A 20,696-nucleotide genomic window follows, 5' to 3' on the forward strand; every position below is an offset into this window, starting at 1 on the left:
CCAAGGTAGGACTGAGTTCAAGGCCAGCCTAGGCATTAGCATGTTCAAGGACAACCTAGAATACATATAAAGACCATGTTTCAAAAAACCTAAAAGAAGGGCTAGAGAGATGACTCAGTGGGTAAGAGTGTTTGCAGTGCAAACAGGAGGACCTGAGTTCTAATCTCCACCATCCAGGCAAAAGCCAGACCATTCTTACTTCCTCAGAACCAAATCCTGTGTTCAAAACTCAGCTTAACTCCCTGACTACATCCTTGAGCAAGTCATTGTTAGGGGTGTACAGAAATCCGAGTCTGCTCTCTGTATAGTGGCGGAATGGTGCGCTGTGTAGGCCTGGGATCAGACTTGACCTCCTCAGTTAGAGAGAGCTGTCTCTCACTCTACGTAGACAACAGTAAAGAGAGCCGTGGAGCCCTTTTCCCACAGAGGTTCATTACTTGTTGGGACTCCTGGTTTTGTGAATAACTGGCAGAATCCTCCCTGCCCAACCTCCAGGTGCAACTTGTAGCGTCTTTGTCCTTTCTCCGCTTCCTTCTGACAGTCTGTGGTCGTTTTTTATAGCTGAGCATTAACTTCCCCTAGGAGCATCTTCAAGCAGATGGGCTTCCCAGGCACCAGGAGTGGGAACTTAGCAGCTGTTCTCACCCTCTGGATCCAGGGTGCTTTTTCCACTTGAACTCCTGGCCGTCCCGGGAGGAGGCGCGATTGTTTTGCATGGTGGCTGTACTTTGATTCCGTTGACTGGGGCGGAGGCGTGAACTTCCTACCCCTCACTGCTTTCTTCCTTTTCTTTTTAACACAGAGAGTAAGGACCTTTTGCAGCTGAACACGACTAGTGGCAGGAAGTGGAGCACAGGCATGGATCAGCTTCTAGCAGGGGTGTGGCCTGGGCTTTCTGCCCTCCTCTGATTCCAGCAACTCCTGAGGGACTGAGCGAGCACTCCCTAGTTGAAAAGAGAGGGTCAGTGTGAAGGCTCAGGCAGCTGGGCCAAGTCTGCTGGGAGAGCACGAGGGACACACCTGCTGGTGAGTGCTTGCTGCCCCGCTATCAGTTAACGTGGCAGGCACAGTGCAGACTTCAGTCAAGGGCATGGGCGAAGGGCATGTTTGAGACAGGTGTGTGAGTGAGGACTGCGCTGAACGCTCTGGTTTCTCACACCTGAGAAGCTCTGCTAGGTGTTCAAATTACGGAAATACGGTAAGCATCTTTAACTGCCTTGTGATGCAGTGTCTGATGACTTTTAACAGGATTTGTGTGTGGGGGGGGGAGGGGGGATGGGGATTTGGGGATTAATCCTGCCAATTGAATTAAACCTTGAATGCTGCGGGAGTTCAGGAGTGGAGATTGCTCGACTCTTTCCAGGCTCACTTAAGCGTCCACCAGTCTAGACACTGGTTCGGCTGGGTCTAGTTTCCCGGCTGGAGAGAGATCAGGAGCCTTGGCAGCAGCCTGAGGGCTGATGAACAGATTGACTGGTCTTAGCCTGATTTGGCCAATTCTTTGCAGAACTAGAAACCCAAGCTTGGCCACCCAAGATTAGGGAGTTTTCTCCCAGGCCAGATGATGTTAATATGGAGCCAGCACATGGCTAGGTCTATGGACCGTGGCTTCAAGCATACCTGTAAGTTACCTATAGTAGCAGGGGCGCGGGCGCGCGCACATGCGCGCACGGGTTGGGGGTGGGGGAGTCCAGGCCGAAATGCTGTTCATAGCGGTTTGAGTGACAGTAGCCAAGAGGCAGTCAAAATAGCCCATGTGAGTGATCACACACAACATATGGATTATGGTTCATAATCCACATGGGTTATGATTCTGCCTCAAACAGAAAGAAAATTCGGACACAATTCGGACACAATATGGTTGGAGCTTGAAGACATCAAGCTAAGGAAAACAAATGTGTCGGGGGACACATGCTATGTGACTTGAAATTCTTGGAGGTGGGAGAGAGATGGCTGCAAGCTAGGGCCAGGGAGGAGGTGGGGCCTGGGAAGGGGATGATGGATTTCAAGGGATGGAGAGTTCTGGAGATGGGTGAACTAAGAGTTAACCGATGTGTAGACTACTCACCTGTACAGGACTATGAGCTTAGAGATGGTTAAAATGGGGCCTTGGGCATGCCAGGCAAGCACCCTACCCGTAAGATACAGGCCTAGCCCCCTGCCATGTGTTTTTAAATTACAGATTCTCTTTTAAAAAGACAGAAGTGAGCAGGCGGGGAAAAAAAAATCAGCCCTGTGGGATGAAATCTTAAATTCTCTGTGACTTCCTCAAACTCTAACTGACAAAACCAAACCAAACCAAACCATATCTGACTGATAGCTAGCTCCACTAGAGGGACTGGAAATCTGTGCTGACTCACCAAACTCCACGGAGTTGTTGAGAAGCTAGGACCAGGCTGACTTCTCCTCACTCTTGGGATTGACCTCTGGGTGCCTAATGAGTAATTTGGGGCTCAAAGCTGTGGATTCGTACTGCAGGTGGCCACTGAAAGGGGCTCTCTGGTCTGGATGACAAACATCACTATTTAGTAGCACTAAAGACAAGTCACCAAAGGCTCTTTCCCTTAGCTTCCTCACACAAACCACCACGCCATGTGAGGAACAGTCTCGCACTTTTCCACCTCAAAAGGAGGTTGGGGTTTCCACAATGTAGGAGGCAGTCCCTCATAATTCGGCAGTGCTGTGCACAGGGGGACTGTGGTTTCTCACAGCTTTATCCCTCCCTTTCCTTTATTCTCCCCTTTCAGTCTCTCCTCAATTTCTCCAGAGGCTCTTCCAGAGATTGCAGGCTTCCTACCTGGGTTTGTTGCTTTTAGAGGGGACACAGGACAGAGAGGGTCGGAATGCTGACCCTTGTGAGGTCTCATGATGAAATCTGTAAGATTTTGGTACTAATCTTCTGGGTTATCTGGGACTTCCAGTCAAGACTGAGGAAGAGAACTTAGATGAAACTGTTCAGATTCTAAGATTTTAAAAATAGCAAGGTCACCCTTAAGCAGCTGAGAGCTAATAGCTCCTGAAAGCAGGCCCCTACCCCTGGTTCCTCCCTTATTTAGAAATCATTTGTCTTAAAAGGAACTAAAGTTGCTGTTATGGTCCCGAGGGGGAATTATTTTCTGAAGTAGGTGAATTCTCCGTGAGTTTTGTAACTAACAGCTGTCTAAAAACAGCTGTCTGGTGGCACACGTACCTTTTGAAAGCCTTCTCAGAAAAGGGTCTGTGGTAGATGACTCGCTGGCGCCATAGAAAGAAGCAGCCACAGGGAGGGGAGGCCCTTGTGCGACCAGCTACCTGCTCGACCCACGTGGCACAAGTCTTTTCCTTCTAGGTGTCCTTGCTTTTGTCCCACCCGGCAGGAGTCACAAAATATACAGAGGGCTCCTCACGGAGACACTACTGTGAGGTTGAAGAGAAGCCACTCCATCGACATTTTACTTTTTCCACTTCTGCAACGGTAACGTGCTACCTCAGTGCTGAGCACGTGACTCAAAAAAACAAGTTGTTTCTGGAACTGACTAGTGTTACTCTCTGCCATCGACTAGCTATATAGCCTCAGTTTCCCCCAGCCCTGGTACGTCTACACTATTTTGTCAACGAGAGAAATGGGACGTTTAAGTAGGAGTTCATAAAAATGATACCGAAAGCGTGAAAAGCCGCCATTCGTTCAGTCATACCCTTCGCCATCAAGTTTGATTCTGGGCTGGACGAGATGTTCAAGATGAAGGAGAAAGACAAGCTACTGACTAATGATGCATACCACGTGGCATTGTGTGTGCAAAAATAAGCCGGAGACAATGCTAAGATCATATCTGTGTGTCTATTAAATGCAGGTAGGCACACAGAGAAAGTGCTGGAGACTCGTAGACATGTGACCTACCTAGGAGGCCCTGGAGGTGTAGGCCGTGTTTTACACCTTCCTGCGTTGTTTGTCTTCTATACGGTTACTATGTCTTCATGATCATCTCTACATTTTTAGACATTTTTGAACGGTGTCAGTTTCTGTGACTAGCAGAGAGTCCCAGTGTGTCCTGAATATTCCCATTTCTCCTCTTTGAACGTAACTGTCAGGTGCAGCCCCTTCCTTGCCACCCCCCTCCCCCGACATGGGGAGGTATTACAGGCCATGCTGGGTGTCCCCAAAGGAAAAGCCACATATGAGTCTGGGGTGTTTATTTTTAAGGTTAAGCGTGATCTGCATCAGCAAACTGAGCTCGAGTGCATAGTTGGATTCCTGGGCAGCCTTGCCTTTCTTGTTCTCTTGTGGGTGAGCCAGCAGCCTGTACTGCCTGCCGGGATCTCTACAGCCAGGAACGCTGTAGCCATCTTGGCAAGTGAGGGCAGACACAGCAGAAAGTCACCATGTTCTGGAGGCTGCAGGTTTGCGGTCAAAGAGTCAACAATGTTGGTTCCTTCCCAGATCTCACGCCCTAACCTGCTCACAACCACAGTGACCCCTCCGCCCTCCTAGGCTCATTTGTGTGTCTAAAGTGCCTTGTCTCTTCTTGTAGAGCATCTGCTGTAGGGTGAAGGTGTGCCCCCAAAGACCTGATTTGAAAGGTCCTTCTCTCCAAATAACGTGACACCCGGAGGTATTGGTGCTAACCACTTCAGGCCAGAAGTGGATGGCATCTTGCTGCTAACAGAGTCTCTAAAAAGGTTTCCCTGGTTTGGTCCCCTACTCCACTCTTGCCACCCTGGTCCCTGGCTAGCTTCCCCCGCACAGATACACAGGAACAGAGGCATCAGAGAATACACTGAAAGTAAAAGAGGCGAGCTTGCATCGGCGGCTTCCCAGACATACCAAGCAACTGAAAATCCCCACGGGGAGCTGGAGCCACCTGATTTCCTCATAGATAACGCCACGAGGGAGGAGCACACGCAGCATGCCCTTCTCCCCCAGAGGACCGGCTGCCAGGCTGTTCAGCAAACACCTCACTACTGCTTTTTCTTTTCAGCTCATGCCAGTGCAGCTCTGCCAGGAGGAAGCTCGGGGCAGGAGCCGGGCCAAGCAACAGTTGGCACGATATGGAGCGTCGGGGCAAGATGGAATTTTTCCAGAAACTGGGCTACAGCCAGGAGGACGTGGTCAGGGTGCTGGGCAAACTGGGTGACGGTGCCTTGGTCAATGACGTGCTGCAAGAGTTGATCCAGACCGGCAGCCGCCCAAAGGCCCAGGAGGATCCAGCCAATGGCACCGGGATAGTGCTCATGCCTCGGGGATGCTGCGGGGTTCGAGACTCTGCCCAGCAGGGCCTGGGACTAGGCCTAGAAGAGGCTGGCGGAGATCCAGCCAGCTTCCTGCGGCCCATAGTGATCGATGGCAGCAATGTGGCTATGAGGTAGCATCTTTGGTTTCCTTCGTCCTATTACTGAGTGCTGGGCCCAGAGACCTTATTATTTGGAGTTCTGGGAAACATTTTCCTCTCTGTGGTTTGGTTCAAAGAGTTTTAGGACCGATGGATGAGTTTTTAAGAACGATTGTACAAAATAATAGGTTTCCTGACGTCATACGTGTATGTTCCATGCTTTGCCCATGGTTCCTTTCTGTGTTACCCGTCTTGTCTCGCTCTCCTCCTTTCTTCCCACTGATCCCCTTCCCTTTCTCCTCAACAAATAGTCCCCGTATCCTTCCCTGCCTTACATACATACACAATACATATGCTAAGGTTCCATTTATATGCCATCATCACCCTTCTGAGTCTGACTTGTATTGCTTAAGATGACTCTCAGGTTTCATTACTTTCCTGCACACGACATAATCATCATTTTTAAAATTTATATGCCATTGTGTATACACACTACATTACTTTTTAGTCTCCAAACTAAAAAAAGAAAAACCTTTAATTATTTATTAAAATCTATATATCTCCTCAGAGAGACAATAGTATGTACATATGCCATAATAGACCTCGTTTCAATTTCAAGCCATTCATAGCTTTGAAAGTAGATGGGCCCCAGATCCAGACCTGCAGGAAAAAAACTAAAACAAGCAGACTCTGGGTCAGCTCTGCAGACACCTGGAGTTTAACCCAAAAGCTTCTCTCAGACTTCTGTGCTCCAGAAACAAAAGCACATGAAGACACTTTGTTGTGAGCCATCAGATGACAACAGGTGTTAGCCTGGAGGGAGCGTCTGGAACGCAACTTCCCAATAGTTGCTTGGAGAGGGGAGTGCGCACATGCAGGGGGGTGGTAGGGGGGCGGGGAGGGTGGGGATCAAGCCTCGCTTCCAAAAATCAGACTACTATTCTCTATAAGCAAAGGCATGGGTATCTAGACTGATTCTCTAACCCAAATACTGTGAAGAGGGTTTTGGTATGTGATGGATGTTGATGCTATGCTTGACTGACATTCGTCTGGGTATATACCCAGAAGTAGTATAGCCAGATCAGATGCTAGTTCTGATTTTAGTTTGTTGGGTTCTTTTCTCCTTTTTTCTTTCTCTCTCTCTCTCTTTTTTTTTTTTTTTTTTTTTGGTTTCTTTGTTTCTTTCTTTTTCTTAGTTCAGTCTTTCAAACCCTGTTCTGTATCTTGGTAGCTGCGTGAACGAGACGAATTGCCTTTTGGTTCTGTGACATGGAATTAACCCTTCCTAGAGGGGAGCTAGGGGAAGTGCCTGCGGTGTGCTCAGCAAGTTGATGCTGGCCATGCTCACAGGAGAAGCAGCTTTCTTCAGAAGGAAGAAAGCAAGTGATAGGCGGGAGCCCAGGGTTAGGTGTTGGCGGATAGGGCTCCTTCTTTGGCGTCTGTCCCCAGACAGCTGTGAGAGTACTCGGTTCCTCTCTGTGCAGAGCAGGCCAGTAGACCTCCATGTCTCCCTTAGAGCATGAGAACCAGATGAGAAGTGCTTTGGCTGTGTTCAAAGCCCTCCGCTTCGGGCATGCAGTTCTGACTGAAAAGAGCGTCTCTAAGGTCTCTCCTCCCACCTTGAGCTGCAGATAGGGCCAGGTCAGTCTTTGTAACTTGGCTTCTTCCAGTGTATGAAGGGATTCCAGCTTGATGGCGCGTGTGGCTATTGTGCCTGACTTGGCAAAGCTCCTCTGTGGCCCGATTTCCCAAGATTCCATGCTCAGTGCTGGGTGAGGAGGGCATTTCACAAACTTGGCTGAGTTACAGGCGGGCAGAGGGCAGAGCCATAGGAAATAGCTCACTCACAGCTATAAATACTTGTACTTCCCCTTTTAAAAGCTGAATAGGAATTCCGAAAAGCAGTTATCAGCCGTCCAAATGTGTCAACCAGCATCTGAAGCTCCCCCGAGGGATTTGAGCTCACTTTGAATTTGGCACTGAAGGACAGAGGTTTGGAATGGTCCAGCCCAGTGGTTGTCCCACGCGCCCAGCATGGTGTGCCTTAAAAGCCTACGTTCCTTTTTTAATCTGCTAGGTTTGCCCACAGGGCGTGGAGGAGCTCTGGGGACTGTACATTCTCCCTCTCGCTCTCCCTCCTACGCCCCCTTTCGGCAGCATATAGGAAAACTATGATATCTTGCTCTCTGAGGTGTTAAAGAGACAATCTTACTTAGGGTATTTCTATTGCTGTGACGAGACATCATGACCAAAAATAATTCGGGGAGGAAAGGTTTAATTGGCTTTCGGGTTACAGTCCATCGTCAGGAAAAAACCCAAGTGGGAACTCAGGGCAGGAACCTGGAGGCAGGAACGGAAGCAGAGACCAAGGAGAGGAATTCTTTGGTCTGTTCTTCACAGCTTCCTCAGCTTGGTTTACACACACACACACACACACACACACACACACACACACACACACACACACACACCTCTTTGCCTCTTTGCCTCTTTGCTCCTTGGATGCTAGGGAAAAGCACAAACAATATAATAACTCTTCGACTATGAACTGTAATTAATTTCCTTCAAAGGCCAAGTTCTCGATCCCTCGGTTGTGATCTCCAGCGGGAGTTTGTTCCCAGGGCCAACCAGATCCTCAGCCATGAAAAAGATGACCACAGAGAGCCCCCCTTTTATAGAGAATGGAGAATGGAAACCCAAACTGGTGTCTCATTACCTACAGAGCACAGATTTTTAAAAAAAGATTTTTATTTTATGTACAGTGGTGTTTTGACTGCATGTATATCTATGTGAGGGTGATGGATTCCCTGGAACAGGAGTTACAGACCGTTGTGAACTGCCATGTGGGTGCTGGGAATTGAACCTGGGTTCTCTGGAATGGCAATCAGTGCTCTTAACGGCTGAGACATCTCTCCAGCTCCTGAACAGAAAATTTTATTAACCCCAGAAAGATGCTCTTGGGGGTACCACTTCTCTGAGGTTTATAGGATCTCAGACATTGTTACCCTCTGCTTTGAGAGGTGAGGCTGCTGTCTGCTCCTGGGGGAGCAGGGTAGAGCTTGAAGCCTTGGTGAGACATGTGTCTTTTTATTCCCAACCTATAAGAAGTGTGTGGCCACTCTTGGCAGGGGCAACTTCCACAACGAGCTGTCCCTCTGTCCCCTGGAGCCTGAGGTGGCCCATACCTTAGCTTATGGAGAACAGTAGCCTGATTTTTGGTAGTAAGGCTTGATCCCCCTCCAGCCCCCAACTATTCAGAAGTTGCATTCCCCATGCTCCCTGCAGGCTAACACCTGTTGTCATTTGATGGCTCACAACAACACGTCTTCCTGCACTCTTGTTTCTGGAGCACAGAGGTCTGAGAGGAGCTTTTAGGTTAAACTCCAGTGTCTGCCGAGCTGACTAAGAATTTACTTGTTTTAGTTTTTCCTGCAGGCCTGGATCTGGGGCCCATCTACTTTGAAATGATATGTATTATGGCATATCCGTGCATATACTATTGCTTCCCTGCAGAGAAGATGTATAGATTTTTAACAAATAAAGGGTCTGTGAACCAAAGCATTAGGGACCGGTGACATACAATGAGAAGTTACAGGTAATGCACCAAGTCACCCGCCCTGTGCCAATATAGAATGTTCAAGTAGGGCCATCTGTCCTTGTGTCTGAGTCTCTCGGCTACTGGAGAAGGGACTTGATGGGCTTTGACAAGGTCAGCACTTGACTCGTTAGACCCAGCTTCCAGTGCTGTGTCCCCCATAGTACTGTACTTCAAGCTATTTAAATCAAAGCTGCTAGGACGGCTGAGTCCATAGGAACTGGCCTGGACCCTGGATTGAAGGTTTTTATGAACCGAGTGGATGTATTTGTTCAGGACACGTTGGAGTTTGAGACTTACAAAACACTTTCTGATTGTGACTCATCTACACAGAAGGGAACTGAATGTGGGGAGCTACCCCATAAGAAACCTTAAAAGCCTTCCTCATTCCGGCAACATAAGGAGTGCTTCAGGTTGGGTTCCTCTTCGAGGTACGGGTAGCTCACTTGTCGTTCTGTAAGGAGCGAGTCAGATAGAGGATAACTGAGTTGTAATGTGGGACGATGCTCATTATACCAGGCCCCGGGGAGCCAGGCCTCAGATGTTTCCACAGCCCCCTCTGCATTTCTCATGTCCACATGGGAAAACAGAAGGCCAGAGTCAGAGGACAGAGAAGTTCTGTGCCTGGAAGTCCAAGTTCGGAGCACTTGACCCAAGGCTGTCCATGATAATTGCGAGGGTAGAAAGTTCTGGAGTTGCACTGCTGCTATGTAGTTATTTGCTACGCGTGGCTGTGGAAACCTTGGAGTGCGGCTAATACCACACAGGCCCTGGGTGTTCAAATTAATTTCCTTTTACTTCATCGGAATTAATTAATTAATGGCTATACAAATACGCATCCAGCTTCTCGGTTTGACCAAATGAGGAGTCTATATGAGTTCCAGACCTGGTCCTTTTTTAGAGACCTATATATGCAATTAGGAAGTTGGACTAAGTAACTCCACCCATCACCACTTTCCCATCAGCCCTCCATCATCTCTATCTGTACCCATCCCCCAAAACTCTCCCCTCTCCCTACATCTGACCTGAGAAAGAACCAAAGACTGGGCAACCGCATCCCCACAGGCCTCTGTCCCGGCGTCTACCGCATCCTCCATGGAGCACAGCTCTCTGGGTAGGGTGCCAGCCATGGACAGGATGTGCCAGGCTCCTGTTTCCTTCTCCAGAGATTTGCAGGACAAAGTACCAGAACACTTTCTGATCCTGCCAGTGCTGGGATTCCCCACGAATCATGTGCATATTGGAAGGTGGCTCTGATAGACTCATGGGCAACAATCCTTTCTATTAGGGTCCCTTCAATGGGCACGTGTGTGTGTGTGTGTGTGTGTGTGTGTGTGTGTGTGCACGTGTGTTCATAAGAAGCGGAGGAAGAGAGAGAACATAGTGTAAACTGTGTAACTGTCCTCTAACACCTGGCCTCCAGGCAACTGTCCGGCAATGAATGCACTCTCTTTATTCATAGACACAGCTTCATGTAGCCAAGGCTGACTTTGACCCCTCTAAGGAGCAGATTACCCTAAACTTCTGGTCCCCCTGCCTCCACTGCTGGAGTGCTGACAGCTACCGCTGTGATGGTTTTACTGGTGTCAGGGATGAAACCCAGACTACGCTTGCATTCTACAATGAACTCTGTCTGCAGCTTACCCCCCACCCCCACCCACCCCCTTTCCAAAGTGGCCTCCACACCAGGCTGGTTCTTTGGTTTTAAGACAGTCTTGGTATGTAGTCTACACTGGCCCTGCACATCATACTCCTGCTTCGGCCTTCTGAGTACTGGGATTATAGATGTTAGTCACTATGTGTGATGTCAGGTGATGGTTAGCTTTTGGGCTGGGGTCTTCAGCTCTTACTCAAATCCACAGCCATTTCTGCCTCCTTAAGAACAGGGCAGCCAGGACAGCTCCTATAATCCTTCTTCCTTCCACTGATCCAAATTGGGGTTAGACCTCCTACTGGGCAGATTCAAAACACCACTGGTTTGAGCCTCCAATAAGAAACTGGTGTGTGTGTGTAAATAGCCTCTCCATCTCAGAGGCCTGAGACAACTTTGTTCATCCCATCCCATGACCATGAACTTGTGTATTCCATGGGCGGTCTTGTGAGCCCCTGACTTGTACAGGGGATTCTTGTACACTAGTCAGGACACCCTCATGTGTAATTATATCGTCTAGTGTGTGAAAATGGCAGTGCTCTAACTGGCTGCTGCAGACACCGTTGTCATGCGGGCAGAATCTGTTTTGGACACCAACCACTTCCCTTTTCTCTCCTCCCAATATTCAAATGTTCCGGGGCCTCACTTCCTTTCCCATGGCCTCACTGCAGCTGCTTCCCAGTGTCTGCTAATCTCTCCATGGAGAAGCTCTTTCAAGTGGGACGATTCTCAGTGTCCAAGACTTTACTATCTGGGCCCCAAAGACTTAGGGGAAAGGAAGAAAGACTTTGTATGGCAGACTCACAGCATTACCACCAGGTCAGAGAGCTGGGCACCTTTCTTTGCTTTAGTTTCCATAAGGGTAAAATGGGGTGAAAGTCATTTCCTCAAGGGAGTAATTTAATAACAAACTGAGCTGCATGACAGGTAAACAGGACTCTCCACAGTCATTAAAATGAGCTTTCCGTCACCCTCCCCTCGCCATCCCCCTAAAAAGAGATCGCAAAGCCACAGGTGTCCCTTTTCTCTTCTTTTTTTTTCCCCCACAGAGTTTCCTTTTTGTTGTTGTTGTTTTAAGACAGGGTCTTATGTAGATCAGGCTGGCCCCCAACTTCCAATGCTGACAAAGCTGATATTTACCTCCTGATTTTCCTGCCTCTGCTTCCTGAGGGCTGAGATTACAGGCATGCACCACCATGGCTGACTTATCTGATGCCAGGAACAACCCAGGGCCTTGTGCATGCCAGGCAAGCACGGTTTCAACTGAGCTATGTCCTGAGGCCCTGTGCTTGGAACCTTTTGAGAAAAGATCTTTCTTTATAGTCTAGGCTGCTCCTGAACTCAACATTAGACAAGACTAGCCTCAGGCTTACCATTCTGTTTTGTAATGTCCTATATACTAGGATTACAGGGGCACCTCTGATGGGTGTTTTAGCCCTAGCACTATCTTATAGTAGGAGTTTGTAAGTTGGTACAAAGACAGGGACAAATACCCAGGTGGACACATTTCTCCAGGAAAGGGTGACTGTCATCTTCTGACTGGAATTCTACTGGGACTCAGTTTCCCTCCTTTTCTCTCTGTCTAAACATATCCATCAAAAGGTCAGGGAAAGAAAGCTGTCTTTTCTTTCCTTCCTTCCTTCCTTCCTTCCTTCCTTCCTTCCTTCCTTTCTTTCTTTCAGATTTATTTATTTTATATATAAGTACACTGTAGCTGTCTTCAGACACACCAGAAGAGGGCATCAAATCCCATTAACAGATGGTTGAGAGCCACCATGTGGTTGCTGGGATTTGAACTCAGGACCTCTGGAAGAGCAGTCAGTGCTCTTAACCACTGAGCCATCTCTCCAAGCCCTTTCTTATTTCTTTTTAATCGTCAGATGTTTTTGAGCCAATTATATTTTTACTGCTGCCAACATTTCAAGCGTCTCGACTATCACACTTCTACACGGATCATTGACTAGTGCGTTTCAGGTTGCAAAGAGGGTTGCTGTTCCCATCTGTCTTTAAGTCTGTGTCCACCAGTTCAACAAACACATGCAAATACTACATGGCTTTAGATTGATCAAGACAGATTCATGGACAGTCCCAGGAGACAGAGCAAGTAAACATTTCTTTCATAGTGATTGTGGTAGTGACCATTGTATTTGAGATCTGAGTGGGGCTGGATGGCTGCTTTCAGGAGCTGTGTGTGCCTGAGGGAGCGAATATGGAGGAGGGGGTGTTTGTCCTTCACAGTATTCATTTTCCTTAGAGGACAGATCTTTCCTCCTTTTATGAAGGGGAGGGGCTGACCTGACACTTGACTATACCTATACGGTGTTCCCTCCTGGTCAAGCCTTCTGCATGACTCAGGTTCTGTGCTTCCATTCCTGCCCCGACTCCTTTCTTAATGACCACCGGAGACTCCACCTGTGATAGCTGGCACAGCCGGTCTTGGGTCTCATGGTGCTCTGCCACAGGGTGTCCTGGTCAACTGGAATTGTAACAAGAAATTTAGGTCAAAAGCTGGGGCTTTGGCTGCTCCAATAGCTAAGCCCTGGCACCTGTCCCAACGTCCTTATTTAAAAAACAAGGAGTCAGAGAATGTGCACCGAGAAGAGAGACAGATAAAGGGATCCAGGGATCCTAAATTCAGAGTATTGACATGAACTTCAGGTTTAATAAAGGGAGAATTGGAGCGAGGGGGAAGAGGCATGCGGAATCAGGTGGTCTTGTTCGAAATGTGCTCCTCTGTTTTAGCTCCAGACTACTGTGGTTATCCTGAGAGGTTGTTACGTCTTTTGATCACCGTCATCACCAAAGGAGCCTGTCTGGTGTTTATTAGACAACGCTCCCGAGCGCAGGGTCTCCAATTCCACGTGTGGCCTGTGCTTCCCTGGAGACCTTGCTGATCACTGTGGGTCCAAGTGAGGTTCAGTGCTTCTTAGAAAAAGAGTTTCTAAGTCTTTTTTATAGGAGTGTCGTTTGGCTTTTGCGGGGGATCCATGATGGCTTAAAATACTCTCTTCCAGCAGGGACCTGTTCTTCCATCTCTAGCTTTCTAAAGATTAGCGGGCTTGTAAGAGGTTTGGGGAGTTGTTTCCAGCTCCACTGTGGACCTCTTTCAAACCAGGCAGCCTGCTTTGGGGAGAGTTGGGACATGCTCCTCCCAGGGATAATCAGAAGGAGGAGAGGTCAGGAAGAACCTGAGAACGACCTCCTCATCTATGTCCTTTCTTCTTTCGGCCAGTGTGGGTGGGTGTAAGGGACTAACAATGACGTCCTCCTTCTTTCCCAGCGTGCACTGGCTGGTATCTTCTCCCTACTGTTAGTTAGCCTCTGTAGCTGAGGAAAGAAGAGCCAGCCCGGGAGGGCGGCCAACTCAGGGTCTTTACCGCTAGGCTACCGAAGCTGAAGAAATCCCCAGAGATATCCGCTGGGAGTTTGGCTTGTGGTTCTACAGATTAGTTGCTTCCCTAGACATCCCTTCTTACTCTGTTAACCTGTGTCTGTCCCACAGTCCCAGGAAAAGAGCAGCGGCAGTCACACAAGAGAGGGCAGTTAGGGAAACTCAGTGTGGTCTTCAACGGGATGTGAGCTAGCCGCTTCTAAGAACTGTCTCATGCTGGAGAGGACGGCTCCGCAGTACAGAGTGTTTGCTACTCTTCTAGATAGAGGACAGCAGTTCAGTTCCCACCCCAGGCAGCTCACAGCTAGCTCTAGATGGATCCGATGCCTCTGGCTCCTCCTGTTCTGGTCTCCATGTCATTTGTACTTCCCCTGTGACTTGTGGGCACATTGCTATGTTTTTGGTCCCCAGAATAGGGCTGTATCAGGGTCTCTCCTGGAAACCCTCCCTTTTTCCTGTGGTGTCCCTCTTTCTTCTGGTTATGAGGTTGGTATCTTTCTCCATTATGAATCTACCCAGCAGGGTTTTAGTAAGCCTTCACCAATAATCAGGGACCAAGCTAGTTAGGCCCTGGGACCTTGGTAGAACCCTCTAGGAGCATGCAGTGTGTGTTGTTGCTATTGTTGTTGTTGTTGCTGTTTGTTTTGTTTTCTATTTTGACAAGGTTTTGCAACTCCAGGCAATTATGCTGCCTATGCCTCCTGGGTGCTGAGATTACAAGTGTGCATCACTGTGTCTGGATGGGGTGGATGTTTGAACTTATAATGAGCTTACAGAATGAAGCACTGCTTTGAATTTGCTATGGTCATCCTTCTGTAACTCCCTTTTGTGTAAAATTTTATCTGTGAGGTAATTTCATGAAAAACTTTTGTCTAAGAAGATATACAAAAGCTGAGAGAAAAAATAAACTGTGACTCTTGGGGCTCTGTTCCATCCACCAAATGTGTGTGTATACATATACAGATATACACAATACATATATATGTGTATATGTTTGTGTCTACACATGTATGTATTAAGTATTATGTGCACTTGTGAAGTCGATGAAACAGGTGGTTGGGTCTGGCTGAGTGTGTGTGTGTGTGTGTGTGTGTGTGTGAGAGAGAGAGACACACACACAGAGAGAGAATGTGTATGTCTGTGTGTGTGAGAGAGTGTGAATGTGTGTGTGTGTGTGTGTGTGCGTGTGTGTGTGTGTGTGTGTGCATCACTTTCTCTTTCTCTTTTTTTTTCTCTCTGGCTCATGAAGAGTTAAGTTAAAGAGCCCAAGAAACTATGTTTCTCTTCTTAATCCCCTGCTGCTATCCCAGGAGTCAACTGCCAGAAGCCATCAGCTTCTGGCCTCCAAAACAAAGAGAGTTAATAGCCTCGCTGCATCCCACCTCAGTACCTCAATGTCAGCTGGGACCCCAGTACACCTGGATGTTTTTCTTCTTGTCCCTTGGAGAGATTCTTTATGTCCATACCACGGTTTCAACTGTTGCTTAAACAAGGGTGATCCACAACCTTTACCACTCAGATCTCTCCTCTGACCTCTTGGCATTTACCTACCATGTCTGCTTAGTGATCCAAGTCACTCTATATTGAAAGCCAAACTTGTGAATGTTCCTCCCCCCCAATCAGAGACTTTCCCAGAATTCCTCTGTCAGGTCAAGGTCCATTGTGCATTTATACGGGAAACCTAGAAGTACCTGAAATGTTTTGCTAGTCACTTTCACATCTCATTGTGACAATGAGGAACACAGACATTATCTTTGTTTCTTCCCCATCCAGAAACTGAGTTCTGGTACCTTCTAGTTGTCCCCCAATTCACCACCTTCTCCTTCTCCTCCTTCTCCTTCTCCTTCTCCTTCTCCTCCTTCTCCTCCTCCTCTACATTTTTTAAAGATCTTTTTAATTTATTATATGTAAGTACACTGTAGCTGTCTTCAGACACACCAGAAGAGGGCATCAGATTCCATTATAAATGCTTGTGAGCCACCATGTGGTTGCTGGGAATTGAACTCAAGACCTCTGGAAGAGCAGTCAGTGCTCTTAACCGCTGAGCCATCTCTCCAGCCCCCCCCCCACCCCCCAAATTCACTTTCAATTTTTGTTTATTCAGCAACAGCAGCTCAGACCTAACCAGTGACACTTTTTTTTTTTTTTTAATTAACTTGAGTATTTCTTATATACATTTCGAGTGTTATTCCCTTTCCCGGTTTCCGGGCAAACATTCCCCTCACCCCTCCCCTTCTTTATGGGTGTTCCCCTCCCCACCCTCCCCCCCTTGCCGCCCTCCCCCCACCAGTCTAGTTCACTGGGGGTTCAGTCTTAGCAGGACCCAGGGCTTCCCCTTCCACTGGTGCTCTTACTAGGATATTCATTGCTACCTATGAGGTCAGAGTCCAGGGTCAGTCCATGTATAGTCTTTAGGTAGTGGCTTAGTCCCTGGAAGCTCTGGTTGCTTGGCATTGTTGTACATATGGGGTCTCGAGCCCCTTCAAGCTCTTCCAGTTCTTTCTCTGATTCTTTCAACGGGGGTCCTATTCTCAGTTCAGAGGTTTGCTGCTGGCATTCGCCTCTGTATTTGCTGTATTCTGGCTGTGTCTCTCAGGAGCGATCTACATCCGGCTCCTGTCGGCCTGCACTTCTTTGCTTCATCCATCTTGTCTAATTGGGTGGCTGTATATGTATGGGCCACCTGTGGGGCAGGCTCTGAATGGGTGTTCCTTCAGTCTCTGTTTTAATCTTTGCCTCTCTCTTCCCTGCCAAGGGTATTCTTGTTCCCCTTTTAAAGAAGGAGTGAAGCATTCACATTTTGATCATCTGTCTTGAGTTTCGTTTGTTCTAGGCATCTAGGGTAATTCAAGCATTTGGGCTAATAGCCACTTATCAATGAGTGCATACCATGTGTGCTTTTCTGTGATTGGGTTAGCTCACTCAGGATGATATTTTCCAGTTCCAACCATTTGCCTACGAATTTCATAAAGTCATTGTTTTTGATAGCTGAGTAATATTCCTTCCATTGTGTAGATGTACCACATTTTCTGTATCCATTCCTCTGTTGAAGGGCATCTGGGTTCTTTCCAGCTTCTGGCTATTATAAATAAGGATGCGATGAACATAGTGGAGCACGTGTCTCTTTTATATGTTGAGGCATCTTTTGGGTATATGCCCAAGAGAGGTATAGCTGGATCCTCAGGCAGTTCAATGTCCAATTTTCTGAGGAACCTCCAGACTGATTTCCAGAATGGTTTTACCAGTCTGCAATCCCACCAACAATGGAGGAGTGTTCCTCTTTCTCCACATCCTCGCCAGCATCTGCTGTCACCTGAGTTTTTGATCTTAGCCATTCTCACTGGTGTGAGGTGAAATCTCAGGGTTGTTTTGATTTGCATTTCCCTTATGACTAAAGATGTTGAACATTTCTTTAGGTCTAACCAGTGACACTTGTTTGACGACTTCTACAGCTCTCATCTCATGCTCACACCTGGCTCACTGTCCTCTATGGGCCAGCTAATCTTTGTGAACCGCACACAAGTGTCCCCACCTCCCCATGTTCTTATAGCTACTTCAAAGTTAAAACCCATGTTTACCCCTCAGCCCTCTAAGATGAAGGAGGACAATCCCCCAGCCCTTTCTTCCATAGCAAGGTCTTATGTAGCCCAAGCTAGCTTCAATGTGTAGCCAATGATAGCCATAGACGTTTGTTCTTCCTGCTTCTACCTTCAAGGTACTAGGATTAAAGGCATGTGCCACAGAAGATGATTTCTTCTTCTTAAGGCATGGCCTCACTATGTATCCCTGGCTGGACTGGAACTCACTATGTAGACCAGGCTGGCCCAGAACTCACTATGTAGACCAGGCTGTCCCAGAACTCACAGAGATCCACTTTCCTCTGCTTCCTCAGTGCTGAGATTAAAGATAAGTGCCATGATGCCTGGCGAGGGAGATGTTTTTAAGAGGCCGACAAGATGCAGCATGGTCTCACAGAGCCCTTCCTTTTCTGCAACATTGGTGTATTTTGTGGGATTTGGGGGGCACTGGCTTCCTCGCTTGGACTTTGGAGCCCTGACAGAGTCAGAATAATCATCTCTCAAAGGGAGGGCAATTCTACAGACGCCAAGTCTTGTCTATTTGGTGTTGACTCTTTTTGTTTTCCCCCTTCAGTGTTGACTCTTATATGTTCAGCTAAAGAGTTGACAGGTCAATTGTCCCTTGGAATACTGTCCCACTAGCCCCTACCTCCCATCCCCTGTAGCCTGAGCACCTCTGCATCTTTATTGAAAGCTGCCTGGGTTTAGTTAGTGGCTATGGTCGGGGAGAAGAATGGACTGTGTTTAAAATTCACTTTTGCCCAGTTCCCTCTGAGGCTGTGACTCGGGATGCTTCCAGGGTTTTTTTGTGTCTCCTCAGATTTCTCTGTCTTCCATTGTAGTCATGGAAATAAAGAAGCCTTCTCTTGCCGGGGAATTCGTCTGGCCGTGGACTGGTTCAGGGACAGAGGACACACCTACATCAAGGTTTTTGTCCCATCTTGGAGAAAAGAGCCATCAAGGTCTGATACCCCTATCAGAGGTATGCCACCCATTGTCTGTGGTAGTGTCCCTCAAGATGGTGGTCAACTGCCCATTACTGGTATAGGGCCTCTCTCCCATACCGAAGGGCCAATGAGAGCCCTGACTGAGCACTTGCTCACAGCACTTCCTCAATGTCAAAAGGACAAAAATACTCGCTAAATAGATAAATATCCTCTAACGTTTACTTGCCCATGTATATATAGACAAGCACATCACTCTATCATTTATTGGGAATGCATTTGTACTATAAAATAATTGTGTCTTACAACATTTAGCTCTCTGGAGATTGGGTTTACACTTCGCACCCAGTAGGTAGGATTTGAAGAAGACATTTTGTCGGGGTATACTTGGTATTTGCCAGATACCTCTCCAACCTCTTTGTGTGAAGAAAAAATGGAAATTTAATTTTTAGTGTTTTTGTTTTTCATCGCTTGGGATCAAACTGAGGGCTTTGCGCAATGCTAGGTCAGCATTCTATTAAACAAATTTTTTTCTGATATATTTTACTTGTGCGTAATATATGTATATTATGTGTGTGTGCCTGTGTGTGTGTGTGTGTGTGCACATGCACACCAAGTGTGGGTGCCTCAGAAGCCTGAAAGGCTGTTGAATTACTTAAGCTGGAGTTACGAATGATTGTGAGCTGCTCAAAGTGGGTACTTGGAACTAATTCTGGTTCTCTGTGAGGACAGCCCGTGAGCCATTTTTACTTATTGAAAACTTTTTTACATGAAATATACTTTGATAATGTTTTCCCCTCCCCAGTATCATCCTAGATTGTCTATACCTCCCAACCTACCCAACTTCAGATCCCTTCTTTCTTTCAAAATAGCAAAAACGAACAAAAATACAAACAAAAATAAAAAAATCCTCAACAAAAACACAAAATGAAAATCAAAACTGAACAAAAATACTAACAAGACAAAAAATGCCCAAACAAAGCAAAATTAAATAAAATGTCCACAAAAACTAACATTGAGTTTATCTTGTCATTAGTCAACCACTCCTGGGTGTAGGGCTTGTCCTGAGGGGGTCATTGATATATTCAGTGAGACTCCATTGGAGAAAACTGATAGTCTCTTTACCATCAGCTCTTGTTTGTAGATAACTTTGTGATTAGGGGTGGGGTGTCCTTGTATCCAGTTCTCCCATTCAGTGCTGGGATGGTATCTGGCTTGAACCTGTGAAGGTCTTGTGTGTGCTGCCCCAGTCCCCATGAGTTCATATGTGGGTCAGTCCTCTTGCGTCTGGAAAACATGGTTTCCCTCTTAGAATCGTTCTGCCCCTTCTGCATGGGGCCCTGAACCTGGAGGGGAGGAGTCTGATAAAGACTCCTATTTAGGACTGAGTGTTACAAAGTTTCTAATATTCTGCACATTGTTCAGGCGAGGGGCTCTGGGCTAGTTCCCATCTACTACAAGAAGATTCTCCTGGATAGACTGAGTGAGGAACTGATCCGTAAGTGTAGCAGTATGTCTTCAGGAGTCTTTTAACTGTTGTGTCCCTTTAGCAGAATAACAGTAAAAGGTAGTCCACTAGGCCCATGACCTATCTAATTGCAGGCTCTTGCCCACTTTAGCAGTGTCTGGCAGCATGGGCAGGAAATCCAATCAGAAAGTGGTTTGTTACTTCCCAAACCATCATGCCCCTGTTGCACCCATATATTTTGCACGTCGTAGGTTGTGAGGTTTGTAGCTGACTGTTGTTAAGAGTACCTTCCAGTGTCTATAGCTAGTAGAGAGGACGGTACTAGTCAGGTACCAACTCGACTTCTCGTCTTTGACGATGTGAACAGTCTTCAGCAATGGTGATTTGCCATCAAGATGTGGAGAGTAACCATTAGCCTTAGCAAGAACCTGCGATGTCTGAGGGTGGCCATGGGGCCCTTTGGTTGACGGTGCCATACAATATAACCCATTCCCGGCCCTGGATGTTTTACTTGGTGGCATAGGATGTCTACTTGGGGCTTTGTCTCTTCTACTGTGTAGTGGCTCCATTTTGATCCCCCCACCCCTCCGTGTATGTGTTAAGGGCTTCTCCAGCAGGAGTAGGTTTATATGGTCTTTCAAGTGGCCTTAGCTGTTTCTCCCCGTGTTCCCTTTCTTATTCTTCTCTCCCATTTCCCAGATGGGAAATGGTTTTCTTTCCGTATCTCCATAACAACACATTCCATTTCCTCTTCCTTGGTAGA

The 20,696-nt window shown here is 47.3% G+C and overlaps 1 protein-coding gene across 2 annotated transcripts in view; it reads left to right on the forward strand.

Moving 5' to 3' along the window:
• The first annotated feature begins 933 nt into the window (after nucleotides 1-933).
• Zc3h12d (zinc finger CCCH type containing 12D) overlaps nucleotides 934-20,696 on the forward strand; it is a 34,447-nt gene continuing 14,684 nt past the window's right edge. Inside the window, 3 exon segments of one of the 2 annotated variants that reach the window (NM_001107469.1) lie at nucleotides 934-1,026; nucleotides 4,956-5,339; nucleotides 18,364-18,503. In NM_001107469.1, coding sequence (NP_001100939.1) covers nucleotides 5,026-5,339; nucleotides 18,364-18,503 — 454 coding nt within the window. In that variant the 5' untranslated portion in view covers nucleotides 934-1,026; nucleotides 4,956-5,025. 2 annotated transcript variants of the gene reach the window in all.

This window comes from Rattus norvegicus, chromosome 1 (assembly GCF_021556685.1).
Source record: "Rattus norvegicus strain SHRSP/BbbUtx chromosome 1, alternate assembly SHRSP_T2T, whole genome shotgun sequence".
Taxonomy (NCBI): Eukaryota; Metazoa; Chordata; class Mammalia; order Rodentia; family Muridae; genus Rattus; species Rattus norvegicus.